Below are 21,889 nucleotides of genomic sequence, written 5' to 3' on the forward strand. Positions count from 1 at the left end.
GCACCGAAAGCGCCATCCCAACAAGCTGCTCCGCGCGAATATGGTCAATGCTGATCGCGCAGTAGCAGGGCAGAAGTAGTTACTGATTTTGTATTCGCGCGCTTTCGCTGTGGCAACGTGCACGCGCGGCACCGAAAGCGCCATCCCAACAAGCTGCTCCGCGCGAATATGGTCAATGCTGATCGCGCAGTAGCAGGGCAGAAGTAGTTACTGATTTTGTATTCGCGCGCTTTCGCTGTGGCAACGTGCACGCGCGGCACCGAAAGCGCCATCCCAACAAGCTGCTCCGCGCGAATATGGTCAATGCTGATCGCGCAGTAGTAGGGCAGTAGTAGTTACTGATTTTGTATTCGCGCGCTTTCGCTGTGGCAACGTGCACGCGCGGCACCGAAAGTGCCATCCCAACAAGCTGCTCCGCGCGAATATGGTCAATGCTGATCGCGCAGTAGTAGGGCAGTAGTAGTTACTGATTTTGTATTCGCGCGCTTTCGCTGTGGCAACGTGCACGCGCGGCACCGAAAGCGCCATCCCAACAAGCTGCTCCGCGCGAATATGGTCAATACTGATCGCGCAGTAGCAGGGCAGAAGTAGTTACTGATTTTGTATTCGCGCGCTTTCGCTGTGGCAACGTGCACGCGCGGCACCGAAAGCGCCATCCCAACAAGCTGCTCCGCGCGAATATGGTCAATGCTGATCGCGCAGTAGTAGGGCAGTAGTAGTTACTGATTTTGTATTCGCGCGCTTTCGCTGTGGCAACGTGCACGCGCGGCACCGAAAGCGCCATCCCAACAAGCTGCTCCGCGCGAATATATGGTCAATACTGATCGCGCAGTAGCAGGGCAGAAGTAGTTACTGATTTTGTATTCGCGCGCTTTCGCTGTGGCAACGTGCACGCGCGGCACCGAAAGCGCCATCCCAACAAGCTGCTCCGCGCGAATATGGTCAATGCTGATCGCGCAGTAGCAGGGCAGTAGTAGTTACTGATTTTGTATTCGCGCGCTTTCGCTGTGGCAACGTGCACGCGCGGCACCGAAAGCGCCATCCCAACAAGCTGCTCCGCGCGAATATGGTCAATACTGATCGCGCAGTAGCAGGGCAGAAGTAGTTACTGATTTTGTATTCGCGCGCTTTCGCTGTGGCAACGTGTACGCGCGGCGCCGAAAGCGCCTTCCCAACAAGCTGCTCCGCGCGAATATGGTCAATACTGATCGCGCAGTAGCAGGGCAGAAGTAGTTACTGATTTTGTATTCGCGCGCTTTCGCTGTGGCAACGTGCACGCGCGGCACCGAAAGCGCCATCCCAACAAGCTGCTCCGCGCGAATATGGTCAATACTGATCGCGCAGTAGCAGGGCAGAAGTAGTTACTGATTTTGTATTCGCGCGCTTTCGCTGTGGCAACGTGTACGCGCGGCGCCGAAAGCGCCTTCCCAACAAGCTGCTCCGCGCGAATATGGTCAATACTGATCGCGCAGTAGCAGGGCAGAAGTAGTTACTGATTTTGTATTCGCGCGCTTTCGCTGTGGCAACGTGCACGCGCGGCACCGAAAGCGCCTTCCCAACAAGCTGCTCCGCGCGAATATGGTCAATACTGATCGCGCAGTAGCAGGGCAGAAGTAGTTACTGATTTTGTATTCGCGCGCTTTCGCTGTGGCAACGTGTACGCGCGGCGCCGAAAGCGCCTTCCCAACAAGCTGCTCCGCGCGAATATGGTCAATACTGATCGCGCAGTAGCAGGGCAGAAGTAGTTACTGATTTTGTATTCGCGCGCTTTCGCTGTGGCAACGTGTACGCGCGGCGCCGAAAGCGCCTTCCCAACAAGCTGCTCCGCGCGAATATGGTCAATACTGATCGCGCAGTAGCAGGGCAGAAGTAGTTACTGATTTTGTATTCGCGCGCTTTCGCTGTGGCAACGTGCACGCGCGGCACCGAAAGCGCCATCCCAACAAGCTGCTCCGCGCGAATATGGTCAATACTGATCGCGCAGTAGCAGGGCAGAAGTAGTTACTGATTTTGTATTCGCGCGCTTTCGCTGTGGCAACGTGTACGCGCGGCGCCGAAAGCGCCTTCCCAACAAGCTGCTCCGCGCGAATATGGTCAATACTGATCGCGCAGTAGCAGGGCAGAAGTAGTTACTGATTTTGTATTCGCGCGCTTTCGCTGTGGCAACGTGCACGCGCGGCACCGAAAGCGCCATCCCAACAAGCTGCTCCGCGCGAATATGGTCAATACTGATCGCGCAGTAGCAGGGCAGAAGTAGTTACTGATTTTGTATTCGCGCGCTTTCGCTGTGGCAACGTGCACGCGCGGCGCCGAAAGCGCCTTCCCAACAAGCTGCTCCGCGCGAATATGGTCAATACTGATCGCGCAGTAGCAGGGCAGAAGTAGTTACTGATTTTGTATTCGCGCGCTTTCGCTGTGGCAACGTGCACGCGCGGCGCCGAAAGCGCCTTCCCAACAAGCTGCTCCGCGCGAATATGGTCAATACTGATCGCGCAGTAGCAGGGCAGAAGTAGTTACTGATTTTGTATTCGCGCGCTTTCGCTGTGGCAACGTGTACGCGCGGCGCCGAAAGCGCCTTCCCAACAAGCTGCTCCGCGCGAATATGGTCAATACTGATCGCGCAGTAGCAGGGCAGAAGTAGTTACTGATTTTGTATTCGCGCGCTTTCGCTGTGGCAACGTGCACGCGCGGCGCCGAAAGCGCCTTCCCAACAAGCTGCTCCGCGCGAATATGGTCAATACTGATCGCGCAGTAGCAGGGCAGAAGTAGTTACTGATTTTGTATTCGCGCGCTTTCGCTGTGGCAACGTGTACGCGCGGCGCCGAAAGCGCCTTCCCAACAAGCTGCTCCGCGCGAATATGGTCAATACTGATCGCGCAGTAGCAGGGCAGAAGTAGTTACTGATTTTGTATTCGCGCGCTTTCGCTGTGGCAACGTGTACGCGCGGCGCCGAAAGCGCCTTCCCAACAAGCTGCTCCGCGCGAATATGGTCAATGCTGATCGCGCAGTAGCAGGGCAGTAGTAGTTACTGATTTTGTATTCGCGCGCTTTCGCTGTGGCAACGTGCACGCGCGGCACCGAAAGCGCCATCCCAACAAGCTGCTCCGCGCGAATATGGTCAATACTGATCGCGCAGTAGCAGGGCAGAAGTAGTTACTGATTTTGTATTCGCGCGCTTTCGCTGTGGCAACGTGTACGCGCGGCGCCGAAAGCGCCTTCCCAACAAGCTGCTCCGCGCGAATATGGTCAATACTGATCGCGCAGTAGCAGGGCAGAAGTAGTTACTGATTTTGTATTCGCGCGCTTTCGCTGTGGCAACGTGCACGCGCGGCACCGAAAGCGCCTTCCCAACAAGCTGCTCCGCGCGAATATGGTCAATACTGATCGCGCAGTAGCAGGGCAGAAGTAGTTACTGATTTTGTATTCGCGCGCTTTCGCTGTGGCAACGTGCACGCGCGGCACCGAAAGCGCCATCCCAACAAGCTGCTCCGCGCGAATATGGTCAATACTGATCGCGCAGTAGCAGGGCAGAAGTAGTTACTGATTTTGTATTCGCGCGCTTTCGCTGTGGCAACGTGTACGCGCGGCGCCGAAAGCGCCTTCCCAACAAGCTGCTCCGCGCGAATATGGTCAATACTGATCGCGCAGTAGCAGGGCAGAAGTAGTTACTGATTTTGTATTCGCGCGCTTTCGCTGTGGCAACGTGCACGCGCGGCACCGAAAGCGCCATCCCAACAAGCTGCTCCGCGCGAATATGGTCAATACTGATCGCGCAGTAGCAGGGCAGAAGTAGTTACTGATTTTGTATTCGCGCGCTTTCGCTGTGGCAACGTGTACGCGCGGCGCCGAAAGCGCCTTCCCAACAAGCTGCTCCGCGCGAATATGGTCAATACTTGAACACGTGGTGGGCACCTCTCTCGCGTACACGGAAAGCTCGCAGGCATGCTCGCGCGAGACCACACGCGAAATCACTGACGCGTAAATAAATTCTGAGGTTTTACGTGCCAAAACCACGATCTCATTATGAGGCACGCCGTACAGCACGAGACTCGGGACCTTTTCACCACCTGGAGTTCTTTAGCGCACACCTTAAATCTAAGTACACGAGCGTTTTTTGCATATCCACCTCCGTCGGATTGTGGCCGCAGTGCACGGGATCGAACCCGCGACCTCGATATTAGCAGCGCAACGTTATATATGCCACGAAACTCTATCTAGCTCGGCGCGTAATCATTGGCTGCGCAGCGCGACGCCCTCTTTAAGAAACGCAGCGTAGACCGCCCGTACCAGGCGCTAACGCAGGTGGCCGAAAGGTCAGTCGCTAAAATGGTGCGTGCTGTATAGCCGTAGGCGCGCCTCGCAGGTTGCGTGTGCCGATAGGTGAGGCCGTTTCAATGAGGAAGCAAGGAACGACTGTTGGCGATGCAGTGGCGCGCCGATGATGATAATGAGGAGGAGGAGGAAGGGACTTCGAAGAACGTATTTCGCGCGCGCATAACGCCGGTGCAAACTCACGGGGGTGCGGTCGCGAAATTTAACAGGCGAGCAAATGCGCGGCCGATGAGAAAACACAGTGGTAAGAAGAGAAGTGTGATCGTGGCCGAACTGATAGATATCTCTCGCGATAAAGAAATAAACGCGAAGCGACGCGTAATTCTAAGCTGCTTCTTGCACCGTGGCCGGAATCGGTCTCGCTTTTACCAAGAAAAAAGAATAGGACAATAAATTTAAGAAAAAAAATGAAGAGAGGAAGAACGGCGGCTGGTCTGCCTTTGGTCCCATGCATAACCGAGCGATTTGCTTGTCCGAGCAAATTTGCGTTCGGGCCGGTCAATAGCGCTGTTTAAGCCGTTTGTCTCCGGAGGCGATACGCGGGAACCGTTTCCACGTATAATATGTTCGCCGGCCCGAAAAAAACACGAGCTTGCTCGGAGGGTGTCGGAGGTTCTCGAGCATTAAAAAACATGATCGATCGGGACGCGGCTGCACGCAGTATATATGCCCAGGACTGGCCCCGAAAATTTATTTTCGCTTACTTTGTACGTTTCATTCCTCTTTTTTCTCCTCCGGCGACTGGCTCGCGTGCGTTGTTCCACGACCAGAAGTGGACGTATAGTCTCGCTCGCGTCGCCGGAATATATTTTCCCGCACCTGACAGCGCCCACACCCGTTATTTTCACGCGTGGCGGGACAGCGCGGGGTGACAGCAGAAGTGACGCACGGGGGCCGGGCACCCTGAAATTCGGCAAAGGATTCGCCGGTGCTTACGCGTGTAACGCGAGGAGAAAAAAAAATAACCAAAATAAGCACGGTGTTTTAACAGCTCGTATCGCGCATACATCTGCGAATAATGCTTTTATACTTGAACCGTCGACACGGCGACGCTACCAGGAAGGCCGATAGAAAAAAAAAAAGGGGGTCCTGTTCTATTTGAGATCAATCACTCCGCGGTGGCTTCTCGCCTCGCATAGGCGAAGATCTCGGACAGAGATGGCCGCGACTTCTGTCGAAGCCTGCAATTTTCTTGGGCGCGTTCAGCGTTTAAAGCGAGCTTCGCCTCCGAGCTGTTGACGCCATCGAAAATGCGCGCGCGTTACAAGCAGCGAGGGCATAAGGGCTATAGTAGAAGAAATTCTTCGACGCTTTACGCCTCGTTGCGAGGGCAGTGCAAGTGGCCCAAATATTCCGGTCGACTAGGCTAAAGCGCTTAGTCTCTAATTACGAGACGTCGGAGTCCGCCGAGAACGCCAACCAGCGAATGTATCTCGCAGTCTTACATTCTTAAATATACTGCGTTGAGTCACAGTGTTATCTAACTGGCGGTGGTATCTCTTAGCCGCGTAAAATGCGCACGAAAATAAACTGTAGCTTATAAGGCAACCGTAAAAGCTGGTGTACATGCGTGTCAGCGTTGACAGAGCTTAACATAAACAAAAAAGCCGTTACCTTGCCTTAACGCATCGCTGTGGCTCGGCGACTCAGTACTATAGGTCGCTCGTTCGACTCCAAGATATGGTGGCATTCCGAACCTAATGTATAATGCGAGAAGTTCAGCATGTGTATGTGTGCCTGGTAATAGTGCGCCATAACTAGCGCGCGGTTTATTCGACTGGGTGGTCGAATAAACCTTCATTGACTAGTAAATAGTAAGGTACCCTCCATGGCGCATAACATACATCAAGAGCTGCTTTCAGACGTGAAACCGTCATTGCGTGTAATCGGCGTTTGTCATGTCACTCCAACTTAACCCTGAGGATGAAATTGCTATTAATCTGTACTTGTCATACACGGAACGTTTTCGCGTTCATTCCCTCCTACAAGCCTTCGTTAACATTTGTCAATGTTACGGAACCATAAGTGCTAAATAACAAAGCGAAACTATAGTTTTAAAATTGATACTAAAATATAGACACAAAATTAGTGCACCTCTTGCCTCTCTGTTGCAGTTGCGAACTTCATAGCGCAGTGCAAAAAAATACAAAATAAAATGCAATCTTGTTGAGCATTTTAGCTTCCCGGCTTCATATGAGCGTTAGTTCACGCGAACAGTTTAAAGTTTCCGTTAAGAGAAACAAGATGAACCCCTGTTTCTACGAAAGCATAACCTACACCATGCAATCATGCAGGCTAAGTCACGCGTCTCGCAAAAGACGGTACAAGAAGGGTTGCGCAAGCCGAATTCCGGCGATGCTCGTCCACACAAGCCGTAATGGTCTTCTCTGGCTGCAGAACAAGGCGGAAGTGTTTGCGTCGTCGCCCGTGCGTCTGGAAGCAGACACGTCTGGTGCGGGAAGGGGAGGAGGGGGGGTGGTATTGGACCGGCACCCCCACCCACAGCCCTCTGGCAAAGACGACCGCACCTCGAAAAAAAAAAAATACGAAGAAACAAACAAAGAAACAAGAGGAAGCGTTCGTCCTACGTTCCCCCCATTTTTCTTTTTTCCGTATCGCACCCATCGGCGAGCCCGCGTGTGCCCCCCCGCCGATCAGGCGAAGGGCCGGTCTCGGGAGTGGTGCCGGAGAGGCCGAGCCCGATCCTCTCTAATACGCTCGCGTTTTTACTCGGCTAGCCAACGCGGCGCTGATACATCATAGTGTGCTTGCGTACACGGCATTAATTCGATCTCGGGCCCGTTCTTGTTTCTCTTTTCTTCGCTATCTTATGCCTAAACAGCGGAGGAGGTAGGCCTGCCACACGTGGTAATTAGCGAGTCAACGAAATTAGTGTGCGCACACGATGCCTCGGTCCCTTCTCCCTCCCCCCCCCTCTTTCCCGTGCCGAACTGTGCCTTATATTTCTTCGGAGTCCCTACGGCTCGCGCACGGACGCACACACGCACACACGAACGCACCGTCTCGCCCACCGGCGGCCGCCTTATCGCCTGTGTCCACAAACAATCACTCGGCCTTTTATAGGGACCGTGGCGTTCCTATAGGCGAAACGGCGCTGCCGGGGTGGTGCGGTCTCGTAACACGAAGAAACCGGGGTGGCGTATAATTCATTTCCAACCATCAAGAAGCTAATGCTGCACCGGCTGCTTGATCCGCATATGTGCGGTGTTCTTTGAATCTTCTTCTTTGCCGATACACTCCGTGGCACTGAAAAATCTGAGGCGTAAGCTATATGGCCGGCGCGCCCTGAACTTCGGCTTGCGCGTATCGTTTGTGTTTTCGTTTGCCGAATACTTAGCGTTCGTCGGGTGACCTCAGTGGAGTCTCTCCTTTGAGCGTTCTTCCAGAAACAAACAAACAAAAAGACGCGGCAATTATTTTCGAGATAAAGATCACGCGTGCGCGATGCAACGCGCACGTGACCGGTAGGACTGGCGAATCCTGGCGATCACACGAGCGCGAGGGGCAACGCTCGCTTTTCTTACCAAAACCGCCACTTCCTCTCAATACATGCATTGCACCTGTATGCTTTGTTCACAAAATCGAAGAGCAGCATTACAAGTGTTTGTTCCGAAGCGCATACTGCATTGCTACTAAGCAAAGTCTTCGAATTGTGTGCGTAGGCGTCACCTCGAAAGTCTGCCCGTCGTCAGAGGTGTTGTCTCCGAATTCCGGAGAGGAATGTCTTCCAGAATTCGTCCGCATAGTGTGCGCGTTGCAGTCACATTAACCGTGCTTTGACATTGCGACAAAAAAGGGGTGTGACACACGCGAACGTCCACTTGGCAACGGACACACATAGGCCGTTTATTAGGGAGGAGGCGCATGTGTCCCGGTGAGATTTCTCTTTTCTTTCTTTGCATTCTTAATTCATAATTTGGCCGTTCGTTTTGGTTTAGTCGCTTCCTACACAGAGCAAAGTGGTGTCCCTCCCGCGTCCATATAACTGCCGTAAACGGTCCCAGATTACATACTGCCGTGAGACGCGTAAGATTACTGCAGGAAGGAACGAGTATATTAAATATCCAGCTGCTAATTGGCATCCTGAAAGGTGTTTTTAAGTGTTAAATTGCAGACAGAAAGTGCTGCGTGTGACGTGCAAATTATGATGCGATGTTTTATGGAAAAAAAAAAAAGAACAGGGTGTAAGCCGGGGATGGCCCCTTCGATACTGCATGCACCGTGTGCGTCTAGATGCAACATTGCGAGGTTTCTGCGCTGTGTAAATGGCACGTGTTCTGACTGGCTTGAACCGCGTAGATTTCAAACAACTCCCTATGGTTCCAACGGTCAATTTTGTTACTAACGCTTACACGCGTATACACCGTAAAATAATTTACACCCTTAAAAGCGAAAAAGGATGTAAATGTGTCTATAACTCGCACCTCTAGGGTTTCAGTAATATAAATCACACCCTACGGGTGTGAGTTATAAACACGTTTACAACCTTTTTCACTTTTAAGGGTGTAAATTATTTTACAATGTACGCTTGCCTCAGGCCAGTATAGTTGTCGCGTTTATCTTGCAAAGACTGAGATTCATTACCCGAAGCGTGTCACAAATAGTAGACAACGATGCATTAACCCAACTTCACTTGCGCACGTTTTCGTCCTACAAAAAAAAAAAAAAAGAAGGACTGCCCGCATGTAAACCCTCTCGTTTTTCCGAGCCAACGTAGCCCGACAATATAACACGTTTCCTTCTGCATGCAACGCTGGTATAATGGCAAGTTTTTTTGGTGCTTCATTATATTCAGGCATTCATTACGACTGACCTTCATGAATACTGCAGGTTGAACGAATTTGCTTACAAAGAAAGAAAATTTCTCGTCTACGCTGTGTACTTTTGTGCCTTCATACTACACGCTTGCATATTCACACGCTGCACAATATAACGACATGTGTCTGCTACACCCATGCATGTGCTGCGCGTTTATGCATGCATGCAGCAACAAGAGTTTGGAAAGGCCACCTTGCACGCCTCATGGTGAGGGTTATCTGTCCCCCTTAGCAGCGCGCCATTTCGGCATAATGTGTCGCACGAACGAAGTCGGGAATAACAGGTGCGACAAAAAATTAGGGGCGTCGAGCATATGATTAAATGAGTTCCGGCAGCGTTAATATCGCGAGCAGGCTTGTCGCTACCGCGAATCTCTTGCGCCTTGCAAACGCCGGCGCGCACTCTAGCTTATGAGATCAAAAGGACTAGAGGTATAATGAACGTGCGCTAGTGATAGCTCCACGTGCAGTTATGTTCGATCTGCTATTCGCTGGTTACCGCGAAGGAGTCCGAGACTATAGAGCCGCGTCGTTTTGTATTTGTTCTCGGCGCTCCTGTTGCCTAAGTTACCGCTCTTAACCATGCCGCATGCATCGCAACACGAGTATACTGCGGAACTGAATTGCATTTCAGTGGGTTGCCATTTATACCGGCATAACTAAACATGAACGAGCGGACGAATTGGTAAAGCGTGCGCACGAACATGGAGAATAAGGCAAGATTCACACGTTCAACATTGAAGTTACAAACTTAAAACTTATTACTAAAGCTCCCAACGAGAATATCATCTGCAGCATGGCTTGATGAAGAGTTCGAAGGGTCAATTTTATATGCTGTATACCCTGAGCTGAAGTTCAATGTGTAAGCGAAGATACCGCGAAGTGCGAAAACGTTGTCTCGCCGCTTTCTTCTTGGTGTGGCACGCACAAAAGACTTTCTTTTGAAGTTTCATTATGGAAGCTCCGCGTCCTGTTCTTGTGGAATGGCGGACGGGGACACAGCCCACGTGCTGCTGGACTGGCCATTATACACCTTGCAAAGGCAACAGATGCGCTTTAAACTTGGGGCTTTGGGAAATCATTCATCGTTTCTTAGTACAATTGGGCCATGATCAGTCAATGACCCTGAAATAAAAGCTTTCAGTGCCGTAAAATACTTTTTTTGATGAGTACGGGCATGTGCGCGACATAATATGGACGATTTTGAGCGGTGACTTCACTTCGTTGTTATGTTTCGTTTTTTTTTTTCTTTAACTCTTGTATGTGTGTGTGTGCGCCCTAAAGTATTATTTTAATATTTTGATTGTTATTAATTTCTTTATTTTTCATTTAAACCAAATTTACTTTTAGCGCATAAGTGAAATGTGATATAGTGGGAGAGTTGTAACGCTTCTAACTTCTCCAATTAAATCCCATTTAACCTATACCTACTGACCTAAACGCTAAAAACCAACAGTCACCTTCCGCAGGGTCTCTTTTGTGTGGGTCAACGCTGGATCAGCGTGACCTACTCGAAAATCTTTTTTTTTTTTCTGTTTCTGGTGAAAACCTCAAAACTTATCACCATGCAGTTCCTTGCGCGGAAACACGATGACCTTGATATTTTCTTCTGACGCTTCACCAAACTATATCAGATAGATAAAGAGTATCGACCGCAAAATGTACGAAGGGTAACTATATAAAGTTCTCAAGAACAGGAACCGAATTCGCAAAGCTTTTAATTCGTAAGCGTTATTTGCCATTCGCTGAGAGCTTTTTCTTATAATGCGGACTGCATTAGGATTGGTTGGAATTTGCTCTTAGGGACGATTCGAGCGTAAGAGCTTTTTGGTAAGTGCAAGCCGAGAAATCACAGTTGGCTGGCTTACAGAATGAGGAAAGATAGACAAAAAGATAGAGAAAGGAGGACCGTGAAGGGAAGGGCAGCAGACATGCACGGGCATAAAAGCAAAGATGGTGACCAGTGCCACAAATTGATATGGCCTTCTTTGCAGAAATTTGATACGGCCCTTCTTGCAGTAATCTATAAAAGGATCTGACTCGTATTCATAAAAAAAAAAAACATTTGCTTTAGGATTGCTCGTGAGAGCAAATGCTTACCAATTTCGATGCTGGACAGATTACTAGCTGAAGGAGGCCGACCAATAGCAAACAGCACTTACGAACGAAAAGCCTAGCGCATTCGGCCCCTCATCTCCTGTTACAGTTTTCCGGCCATGTTCGCGTTAATGACCTTACGCACAATAAATAAATAAATAAATAAATAAAAAGACAAGAAGAAAGAGGGGGATAAGTATTCGATATTGTGTCTAGTTCCCCATGGCCACAGTCAAGTGGCTTATGCTGCTATATCCCTAAACACATTCGCAAGCCTAAGAGGAAATGACCGCATCGGGTGGAAAATGCTACTCGTCATTGATTTTGTAACATAGCGATGTAATCGAATGATTATCAGGCTCTTCTCTGTCATTCGGCTTTGAGCCAGCAATACCTGAGAGAAAGCTGTCAGAAGTTTGGCCCGAAGCATTACTACTGTCTTTCGAGAAATACGCGAGGAGCGATTCTCGCAAATACGCGGTAATTACGCCCTCAAGTTCACGCGTGCGCGTCGCCTGAACCTGAACGGCTCTCTTTCTCTCGCTTAAGCAGAAACTAACATCAACTGCCACCACGCCTTCGTGACGTCACGCCATCACGTATTGAACATATATACGACCTCACGCTCAAAGGTACTAGGAAATCTCACGGTGCAAACATCATTCACGTGCTTGAATACCTTTGCCCAATGAAAATAAAAGAGCTGACATGCTTTGCACGATCGTGTCCCAGATCTCGCGGACCTATCCTACTTTTCAGTATGCTAACGATGCATAAATGTCAGAAAGGTGTTCTTTTCTTCCTTTGTCCTGTCTGTTCTTTTTTCCTTTTTTTCACGATAGACCAATGATCTCGCTTATCGTTGCCCATAAAGGCCAACTGAAATCCTATCTTTCAAAGACGCGCAAAAAAAAAAGGGCTTTCGGCGTACACAGGCATCGCTTAATCGCAGCGTTTAGCATCGGCGCGTTGCCACCGATTCCGCGATCCTCCCAAAGTCGTTCGTGCGAGGTGCCGTCCCAAATCGGTCCACGGGCGGGCGGGCGCGGTTTTAGGCCTAACTCGACGCCGTCAAGATGGAGCAGCGTGTGCTGCGGGTGGGCGCGGGGCTGTGAAGGAGTGGCGTCGGAGCGCCAGTTCACATCGCTGACGAAAAGGGGGAACAGCCGAGCGCCCTTATTAGCGAAAGAGTCGGACGCGTTGTTTTTCCGTTGCGTCAGGCCGAGGGAAGACGCATCGAGAGCGCGAAAAGGCACGCGTTAGCGGAAACGCCAGCTGGCGGGTGTCTCTGTCCGGCGCCGCTGTGTTTTGCCGAGATGCGCCGTGCTGTCAGACCACCCTGTGCGCAGCGCGTTTCTCAGGCGCGCTTATAAATACCTATGAGACCGTTTCGCTTTATTTCGATGCCTTCAATTTTTTTTTCGTTTTTGCTCCAGCACAACCGCTAAAGGACTCTTGGGGGAACCACGCAGGACTTGCGCTGCTAACGTTTAACGTGGGCGCATCTCGCCCATTCGGAGCGTGACGCAAGTGGATTTCATCTCGAGTGCGGTCGACGCTATTATAAGGGTAGCGCACCCTGCGCTCGTCATATCGCCGCCATATTGACGGAACCTGTTCTTCGTGTTTCCTTTCTTTCTTCCATTTCAAATCTGGGCGTGATTTATGCTTCGTGGCCAGCAGGCATTACTCAGGCACCGCCTCGTGGAACGTCAACCGGGAGCTACACGCCAGCAAGGAACAGACGTTTAGCGAGCTTCGGCCACTGTTCTCCTAGCTGCAAAACAATCTCGGATCTTAAAACGGCTCCGTTCCGAACTGAGTGGCCAGGGGGCTCCGAACAACTGCAGCAATATAACCCGACTGCATCGCTTTCTTTCTTTCTTTTTTTTTTTTTTTCGGGAAGTTTGAGTGCGGGTGCTTTTCATGTCTAAGCTTTAGTCACAGAAGCATTGCGTACCACTTAAGCAATGCGAGGGCAACGCGAAAGCCACGACGAACATGAAGCGGAACGAAGGATATATTCAACCGCGAGCAGAACTTGCTTCACGCGCGTGCATACTGAAGTTTTTGTTTTCTTGTTTTCTTCTTTTTTTTAGCTACGGTGTCTTAAACGCGCTTGTTTCTTTTTCCCAGATGTGTTCGAGCTGATCCAAGTGACAGTGTCTGGCATTGCGGACGTTGGCGAAGGAAACTACGTTCTTCTCGGCTGGACTGAACGCAGTAAGGACAGTCATTTACATATGTAGATATATAGATATATCTACAACTTGGACGCTGAGTAGAGAGATACGAGAGGAAGGACGGCAGTGTTAATGTACGCCGGTTAGCTACGCAAGGGCTCGTAGAACGGAGTAAAATTAAACTTGAGGAGGTAGAAGAGAGAGAGAGAGAGAGAGGAAAGGGAAAGGCAGGGAGGTTAATCAGTGGGGAGGTTCGGTTTGCTACCCTACGCTTGGGAGAGGGGGGAAGGGGAAATAAGTGATAAGAAAGTAGAGATAGCAGCTAACTATTGGCAAAAAGGAACTGTTCGTGAGCGCACACACGCGCGGTGACGCGCCTGGTCACAACGAAGGCCCGGATGTGACTGCTTATTACTTTTTTTTTTCTTTAACGACTAAAGACGACTTGCTCGCGCGAGCACACGACGGTCATAGAAGTGTGAGAAACTGTTGTTTCTGGTAACAGCGCGAGATTTCAACGTATAGCGTGATTTTCCTACTGGTATATGCCTGCCACTTCTGACATTTCTGTTGTGACATTCTGCGTTATCTTCTATACTGCTCTTTCTCCGATTGAATAGTTCCCGTTCGTGAGATGACTATTTTTCGACTTAATATGGCTTTTGAGATGCGTGCAGCAAATGGATTAGCAATAATCGCCCAGCAGCAAGTTCGTTTGCATTGTTTTCGAAACATTTATTCCGCTTTCTTCTCCTTCGCAAGCTTCGTGGCAGGAAGTTATACCTTAGTAAAGAATTGCCTCTTCCTTGCTTTGCCGAAACTAACTTCCTTTTGCTTCTAAAATCAATCTTCTTTATCGTCATCCGCAACTCTCAATGAGTTTTACAGTTGCGATGGAAGTCGCAGTTCTTCCGCGTTGGACGAAATCCTGAGGGACAATGCCTTCGAAAATGTCGCGTTCAATATCACGATCAAATTTTAACTCGGAAGCACGGGACTTAGCCGCTTGCCTGTGCCGTGGGAACCTGTATCATATACAAACCGCAGGCATTTTACGTTGTCCCTGCATGCAAAGGAATAGCCGACACCACAGCCTATGACCACTACGGTGAAGAAGAAACCATCAGCCGCATTCTGTGCCAGTGTCCGCAGTTATATCGTGCACAGGGACTCTCACTTACTGTCGTGCTCAACAAGTTCGACAGCTCAACAAGTTCCCCAACGTAGACATGACTCTAGAATATCCTATCAGAAAACTTCTAAAGCATTGCTGTGCTTTTTGTGATCTACAGGACCCAGTGAACGCATTTAGCTGTTGTTTTTTTTTTCTCCTCCTGTTTTCTTTCCATCCCCCTCCTGCCCTCCTCCCTGTGCAGGGTAGCAAACCGGAGATTTGCTTCTTGTTAACCTCTCTATCTTTGGTCTCTCTCTCTCTCTTGCATTGTCCCGTTGCAGTTTCGATTCCCTGTAGTCTTGCTGCGCGCGATGGTGAGCAAGAGAACTACAGCAACGCTGACACATGTCGGCTCAAGTGCGCGGCTCATTAGCCGTGGTGAACCCCGGCCCACAGTCCCTTTCGGGACCGTCCCGGCAGCCGCCAACTCTGCATCGTCGTCCTCGTAGTATATACACAAGCTCTCCGCGAGCCAACCACGCGTATATACCTGTCGCGCATACTCCCACTGCATTCTATCCGTCCCCTCTTTCTCTCAGTGCTTCGCGCTCCTCTTATTCTGGGGGCCTCCCAGGCGTTTCCGGGCAACACAAACAACGCGTGCATTCGGGCGTCGTGGCAGAGGCAGGGCAGGGATCCCATAGCTGTGCGGCTGCGGAGGCGGGCGCCACACACGAACGCGCCGTTTGTCCACGACGCGCGCATGCCGGCCTCTCCTGCTGCCTTCTACTCGAGCACCAGTAAAGCAGCAGCAGCAGCGTCCCGTTCGCTAACTTTAGGTTTCTGAGAGACGGAGAGATGCTTTCTTTTGGGCCGCCTCGCCCCGCGGCGTTTGCAGTAATGTAGCGCGGCTGTTGTTAATATCGCGCTTCTGGTCGTATTTTTGTTGCCTCACTCGCCGAGAGTCTCGCTGCGTCTTGTGGCTCGCTGCTGCTGCCGTCGCCGTGTCTCCTTCCTGCCACGTAAAAGTGAGGGCCACAGTCCTGGATGGAGCAGGCGCGCATATACCTGACGAGGTCTCTGCGCGCGCCGTGCTTTTGGCGGGGCGCCCGAATCGGCCCGATTTGGGTGGGCCGCCCTCGCGAGCGCGCGCGCGCGCGATTACTTTTCCGAGGTCTGATGTGCCTCTGTGTTTCTCCTCCTTGATGGCGAATACGATGCTGTTCTTCGCTTTTACCTGTTGAGTAATTGCACATTCTTCGCCACTTAAGCCATGTCGCACAATTTAGGCCGCGACCACACGTTTCTGACACCTGACACCCATCGTCTCACGAGCAGAACAGCGTGGCCAGGTAGCGAGGGTACGCAGAGACATTTTTTGGCATAGCTGGGGAGAACGGCGCCTGGGAAGGTGTATAGTGCGGGTGTAGGGCTCGGGCGTACGTGCGGTCGTAATTTTAGTGTACAGAAGTGTAGGACTTGGACTTATAGTGCGATGAAAGAAGTGAAAGGGTACGTCTGGGTATTCCATCTAAATACTTCCACATAGCGGTATACAATGTCGGAGGTACTGAGAAATGGCGCTGTAGTTTTGCACTCTTGAAGGTTGTACGAGGAGACCAAAGAAAATTTAGATTGCGAAAAATGGAGAGCCGCGTTATCGTGCCCTCATGAGAATTGCAACTTTAAGCGTCTATAACGAGCGAAATTTCACGGAAGTTCGCATTTCTCTGATGAGAACCGCACAATAGGCGCGGTCAAACTGGGAGCGGGAAGAAGTCTTATACCTTTGGCTACAGTTAAGTAACAACGCACTAATTCATGATGGAATGTGCATGTCAGAACGTGCTAACACGACCACGTGTCCGCGGATAACGATTCACGAACGCTATAGTGTGATTGCTCGATGACGCTTGCCCAAGGCATTCGTTTAGAGCATCAGGCGCGCATAAACTTCGCTGCAGCACATTGCGGCGCTGGCACACAGCAAATACAAGCGACGCTGCTTTCCGGAAGCAAGACATCTTGCGTACATTTTGGCACAGATGCCTCAATGGGGGCCTTATCTTATGTACAATCATTGCACAAATCGGCGAGAAAACATAGAATGTACTTGTTGCCGTAGCTGCATATTGATAGGCGCGGTGACCGGAGAAGCACCGCCTTGCGTGTTATGCTCAACTGACGCATTTTTCTTCATCTTTTCTTTTTAGTTTGTTTCCGGGCGTCAACCTTTAGCGAACACAGCAGTCAGCTTTGAGGCCGCGTGTTCATTGTGCCTGTTTTGCTTGTGTGTGTTTGTTTCCGAAGTTTATTCTTGCCATAGGGTCGGGTGTTATGCGTGCAACCATACAGCCAAATTTCTCCATCCTCGAAATCTCTCGATCCTTAATTGTCTTCTTTCAATTACCTTTCCCGCTTTCCCAGTGCAGAGTAGCCTACCGGCTTGAGCCTGGTTAACCTCCCTGCCTTTCCCTTATGACTTATCTCTCTCGCTCTTGCTCTCTGTTTCTCAGGCAGTGTTTATTTACTGCATTCTGCACTAAAGGAAGGAGCTACGACTCAACAACAAATCATTTTAAAAAAGAAAAAGCACACACACACACACACACACACACACACACACACACACACACACACACACATATATATATATATATATGCTGGCCTCGCGGATCGCACTTGACGGGATCAAAGCGTCCGCTGTCCAGCTAGATAACGGGTCGAACGCAGTTGAACATTTAAAACAAACTTTAATTACACTGAGAAGGTCAAAAAAGCAAGTTAGAAATACACAAAACGTTCAGTTTTAGCCCCGTAAAAAAGTGGTCCGGTCTCTAGGGCTGGTGGGGCGAGTCTGCCCGTCCCGCGCTTTTCCAACCGCAGTTTCCATCCCCGTCGCCGCCCCCAGGCCCGGGAAACAACACCCGACACCCCGAAGCGTCGTCACTGGGTCACTTCCAGGAACCGAACGGAGGGAGCGGTCCCTTTCTTTCGCGCACAGCTCGGAGTCCGCGGGGGGCCAGTGAAAGAGAAAGCAATAAAAGTAACGAAGGCTCGCTTCCCTCTTGAAGGAAAAGTCCGGCCGTGCATTCGCGATGCGCACAGAACACTCCCCGTCTGGTGTCTTTCGTTGTTAAGACGCCACCACTATATCACGGTCACAGCAAACGCACAACTTCTGTTGTTGGTCGGAAGAATGTTTTCACAACCCCGTCTTTGGCTGTTTTCAGCTCGACCTTGCGCACCCTTCCATCTGCGCTGGGCAGGCTTCGTGTAATCACTCCGACGGGCCAGTCGTTGCGGGTTGCTTCTTTATCCCTGAGTAGAATGACGTCGCCTTCTTTGAGGTTGGGTTTTGCTGCTTGCCATTTTCGGCGTTGCTGCAAAGTAGTGACATACGTTGTGCGCCAGCGCTTCCAGAACTCGTCAGCCAGGTTTTGCACGAGACGCCAATGCCGTTTGTAGAGGTTGCTTGTATCTAACTGCCCAGTTACAGATGCGCTTCCGTGTTTTTGGGTTAAGAGTGTCGCCGGAGTTAGGATTGTGGGATCTTCGGGGTCAGACGAAGTAGGAGTTATGGGCCTGGCATTAATGATGGCCGCAACTTCTGCCAAAAAGGTTGCAAGAATGTCATGCGTGAGCCGTTGATGACGTGACTGCATGAGCATTGAGTCAAGAATTCGGCGTGCAATGCCGATCATCCGCTCCCACGCACCACCCATATGGGACGCGTGCGGTGGATTGAATATCCATTTGCAGCCGTTTCCGCTGAGGAACTTGCCTACTTGTGAGCGATGAATGCCCTCTGCGCTAATTCCAAGTTCTCTGCAAGCTCCGATAAAATTGGTCCCGCAGTCAGAGCGTATTAGCTTGATGGGCCCTCGCACTGCTAGGAACCTTCGGAAGGCATTAATGAAACTCGACGTATCCATTGATTCGATCAGCTCAATGTGCACTGCGCGAATGCTTAAGCAAGTGAACATAACTGCCCAGCGCTTGCTGTTTGCAACACCACCTCTCGTTCGGCGAGAGGCAATCATCCAGGGACCGAAAACATCGATTCCAACATTCGTGAAAGGAGGATCTGTGCTGATTCGGTCTACCGGAAGGTCAGCCATCTTCTGGTCGTGAAAGCGCCCTCGCAGCTTCTTGCATGAAATGCATGCTTGCAGCACGGATGAGATGCACCTTTTCCCTCCGACGATCCAATACCCAGCAGCTCGTACGGCTCCTTCTGTGAAGTGTCGGCCCTGGTGTTGCACGCATTCATGGTGGTGGCGCACGAGAAGCGTCGCCACATGGTGCCGACCCGGCAATAAGAGAGGGTGTTTCTCATCGTCTGGAAGGTCGCTTCTGTTCAAGCGGCCGCCGACGCGGATCAAGCCATTGGCGTCTAAGAATGGGTCAAGCCTTCGAAGCGAGCTTGTCTTGTGAACCTGCTCTCCTCTCTGGATACAGCATATCTCTTCATAAAATGCGTCCTGCTGTACTGCGCGAATGATGGCGAGCCTGGTTTTGGAGAGCGCCTGAACGGGAGCTACCTCTCCCTGTGATGCGTTCTTTGCGTGATGGGCAACCTGGATCAGACTTGCTACAGCACGAGTGAGAGATTTCCAGTTCGAGAGCCTACGAAAGCGTTCGGCTCCGAGTCGCTGTCGCTTATTCACCTCCGTCGCCAGAGTGCAGACTTCAGGGCGTATTTCTTTGTCTTCGTCAGGATTTAGGAGGATGAAGCTCGACGACCGTGCTTCCTCTTCTTGTCGTGAGAGAAAATCAGGTCCGGACAACCAGTTCGTGCTCTTAAGCTGTGCCGCTGGGATCGCTCTAGTGGCGTGGTCTGCAGGATTTTCGTCAGTGTGAACGTATTTCCATTGTTCAGGTTGCGTGCTGCTACGTATCCGCTGCACCCTGTTGGCCACATACACGTAGAACCTTCTTGTTTCGTTGTATATGTAACCCAAGACCACTTTGCTATCCGTGTAGAACGTGACCGAGTTCGGCTGGAAGTCCAATTCTCGTAGTATAGAATCGGTCATCTCTACAGCAAGCACTGCTGCACACAACTCAAGCCTTGGGATGGTGTGTTCTGGTTGTGGAGCAAGTTTGGCCTTTCCCATGACAAATCCGACGTGTCTGTTTCCTTGCTTGTCAGTCACGCGTAGGTATGCCACCGCTGCGACGGCCCTTGTGGACGCGTCTGAAAATACATGAATGTCCCTACGTTCGGCTTCAAGCGTCGAGACTGGCGCATACGTTCTTCGCACGTGAAGGTGCTGTAGTGTCTGGAGAGAGTTCTTCCACTCGTCCCATCTCTGCTTCTTCTCGTCCGAAAGCGGCGTGTCCCAGTCATAACCCTTCGTTACGAGGTCACGGAGAAGGTACTTGCCTTGAACCGTTATTGGAGCCACAAACCCTAGTGGATCGTAAAGGCTGTTGACGGTCGACAGCACTCCTCGCCGCGTATATGGCCTGTCCTGACGAGGAGCCCTGAAGACGAAGCTGTCGTCGCCTATGTCCCACAGTAGACCGAGACTTCTCTGCGTAAGCGACGCGTCTGTGCTGAAGTCGAGGTTCTTCAGTCCCTGGGCGTGGTCCTCTCGAGGAAATGCATTCAGCACATTCTGCTTATTCGAAGCTATCTTGTGCAGCCTTATGTTAGCTGTTGCAAGCATTTTCTGCGTTCTTTGCAGCAGACTAATGGCATCTTCTTCGCTCGGAAGAGACTTAAGTGCATCATCGACGTAGAAATCTCTTTCAACGAACTTCCTGGCATCTTCACCAAATCGTGGGGCAGCTTGTTGGGCAGTCCGTCGAAGGCCATACGTTGAAACAGCTGGCGATGGGCTGTTGCCGAAAACGTGAACCTTCATTCGGCACTCTATGATTTCTCTGGAGATATCGTTGCCCTTAAACCAGAGGAACCTCAGGTAGTTCTGATGGTCCTCGCGAACCATGAAACTGTAGAACATTTGCTGGACGTCCGCTGTAACCGCAACTGGTTCTTGCCGGAAGCGTATCAAGATCCCCACAAGGTTATTCGTCAGGTCAGGGCCGGTCAGGAGAACGTTGTTCAGAGATACCCCTTTATACTGAGCGCTGGAGTCAAATACGACTCGGATTTGATCAGGCTTCTGGGGGTGGTGAACGCCGAATATGGGCAGATACCAACATTCTTCGTCCACGTGAAGTGGTGGGGCTTCCTCTGCATGACCCTTGATGAATAGCTCGGTCATGAAGTTCACGAAACGTTCCTTTGTTTCAGGATTTTTTCGCAGGGTACGCCGTAGCGAGAGCAGACGAGACAGAGCTTGTTCTCTGTTGTTCGGAAGTCGACTTCTCGGTGTGCGAAAGGGGTGAGGGGCGACCCAATTGTTTAATTTGTCTTGGGTGAATTCACTATTCATTATCTTGAGGAATGTCTTGTCTTCCATGGAGAGAGCACGCTGGTTGTCAAGTTCCGTTGTCTCGAAAAGATTCGGGGCCAGGGTGTCATCCAATGTTGCTGCCAATCGTAAATCTTTTGAGACCTTATCCGCAGAGTAGAGAATCGGCGCCTCCCTAACAAAGAAATGTCTTTGGCACGGCTCAAATAGAGATGGTCGCCCACTGTCCAGCACATGGGTCTTGAACACGTTGACGCTGCCCGTTTTCCGCGTTCGACCAACGCAAACGTCGCCGACAATGACCCATCCGAGGTCGAGCTTCTGAGCATACGGCGCGTCGTGGGGTCCGTTGATTGTCTGACGAACCTTGTGAGCTCTTAGGATGTCCCGGCCAAGGAGGAGCAGTATTCCAGCCTCCTCAAGAGGCGGAATGTGATTTGCTACAGACTTCAAGTGCGGGTAGTGCTTTGCAGCGTCAGGCGTTGGAATTTCATCTCTGTTTTCTGGAATTGCCTTGCACTCGAGGAGAGGCGGAAGAGGGAACTTAACTTCGCCTGAAATGCTCTGCACGAAAAAACCATGAGCGACTCTTCCAACCACTTCTGTACTGCCGGAGCAAGTGCGGAGCGTGTATTGCGTAGGTGTCCCCTTCACTCCGAAATCGTTGAGGAGTTCTGGCCTAACCAACGAGCGATTACTCTGATCGTCAAGAATCGCGTACGCTCTGACTGTCTTCTCAGGCTGAGTCTCATGGGTCACCTCTACGAGGCAGATTTTAGCACACGACTTTGTGCTGTTGCCAGCGTTTGCCACTTCAGTACGCCTAGATGTGACTCTTTTTTCTGAGTCATCTGTGGTACTGTCATCAGACCCACTAGCCCTTGATGGCTCTGAGGTTGGTGATGCTGGGTGAAGCGCTGTGGCGTGGTCGGCGCTGTC

At 51.0% G+C, this 21,889-nt stretch overlaps 1 protein-coding gene across 1 annotated transcript in view; it reads left to right on the forward strand.

The window, feature by feature from the left end:
* The window catches only part of LOC129381746 (uncharacterized), a 335,073-nt gene that overhangs the window by 130,132 nt on the left and 183,052 nt on the right, over window positions 1-21,889 (forward strand). The window contains exon 3 of the mRNA XM_055064848.1: window positions 13,404-13,490. Coding sequence (XP_054920823.1) covers window positions 13,404-13,490 — 87 coding nt within the window. The remainder of the gene's footprint in view (window positions 1-13,403; window positions 13,491-21,889) is intronic.

Source organism: Dermacentor andersoni, chromosome 3 (assembly GCF_023375885.2).
Source record: "Dermacentor andersoni chromosome 3, qqDerAnde1_hic_scaffold, whole genome shotgun sequence".
Lineage (NCBI taxonomy): Eukaryota > Metazoa > Arthropoda > Arachnida > Ixodida > Ixodidae > Dermacentor > Dermacentor andersoni.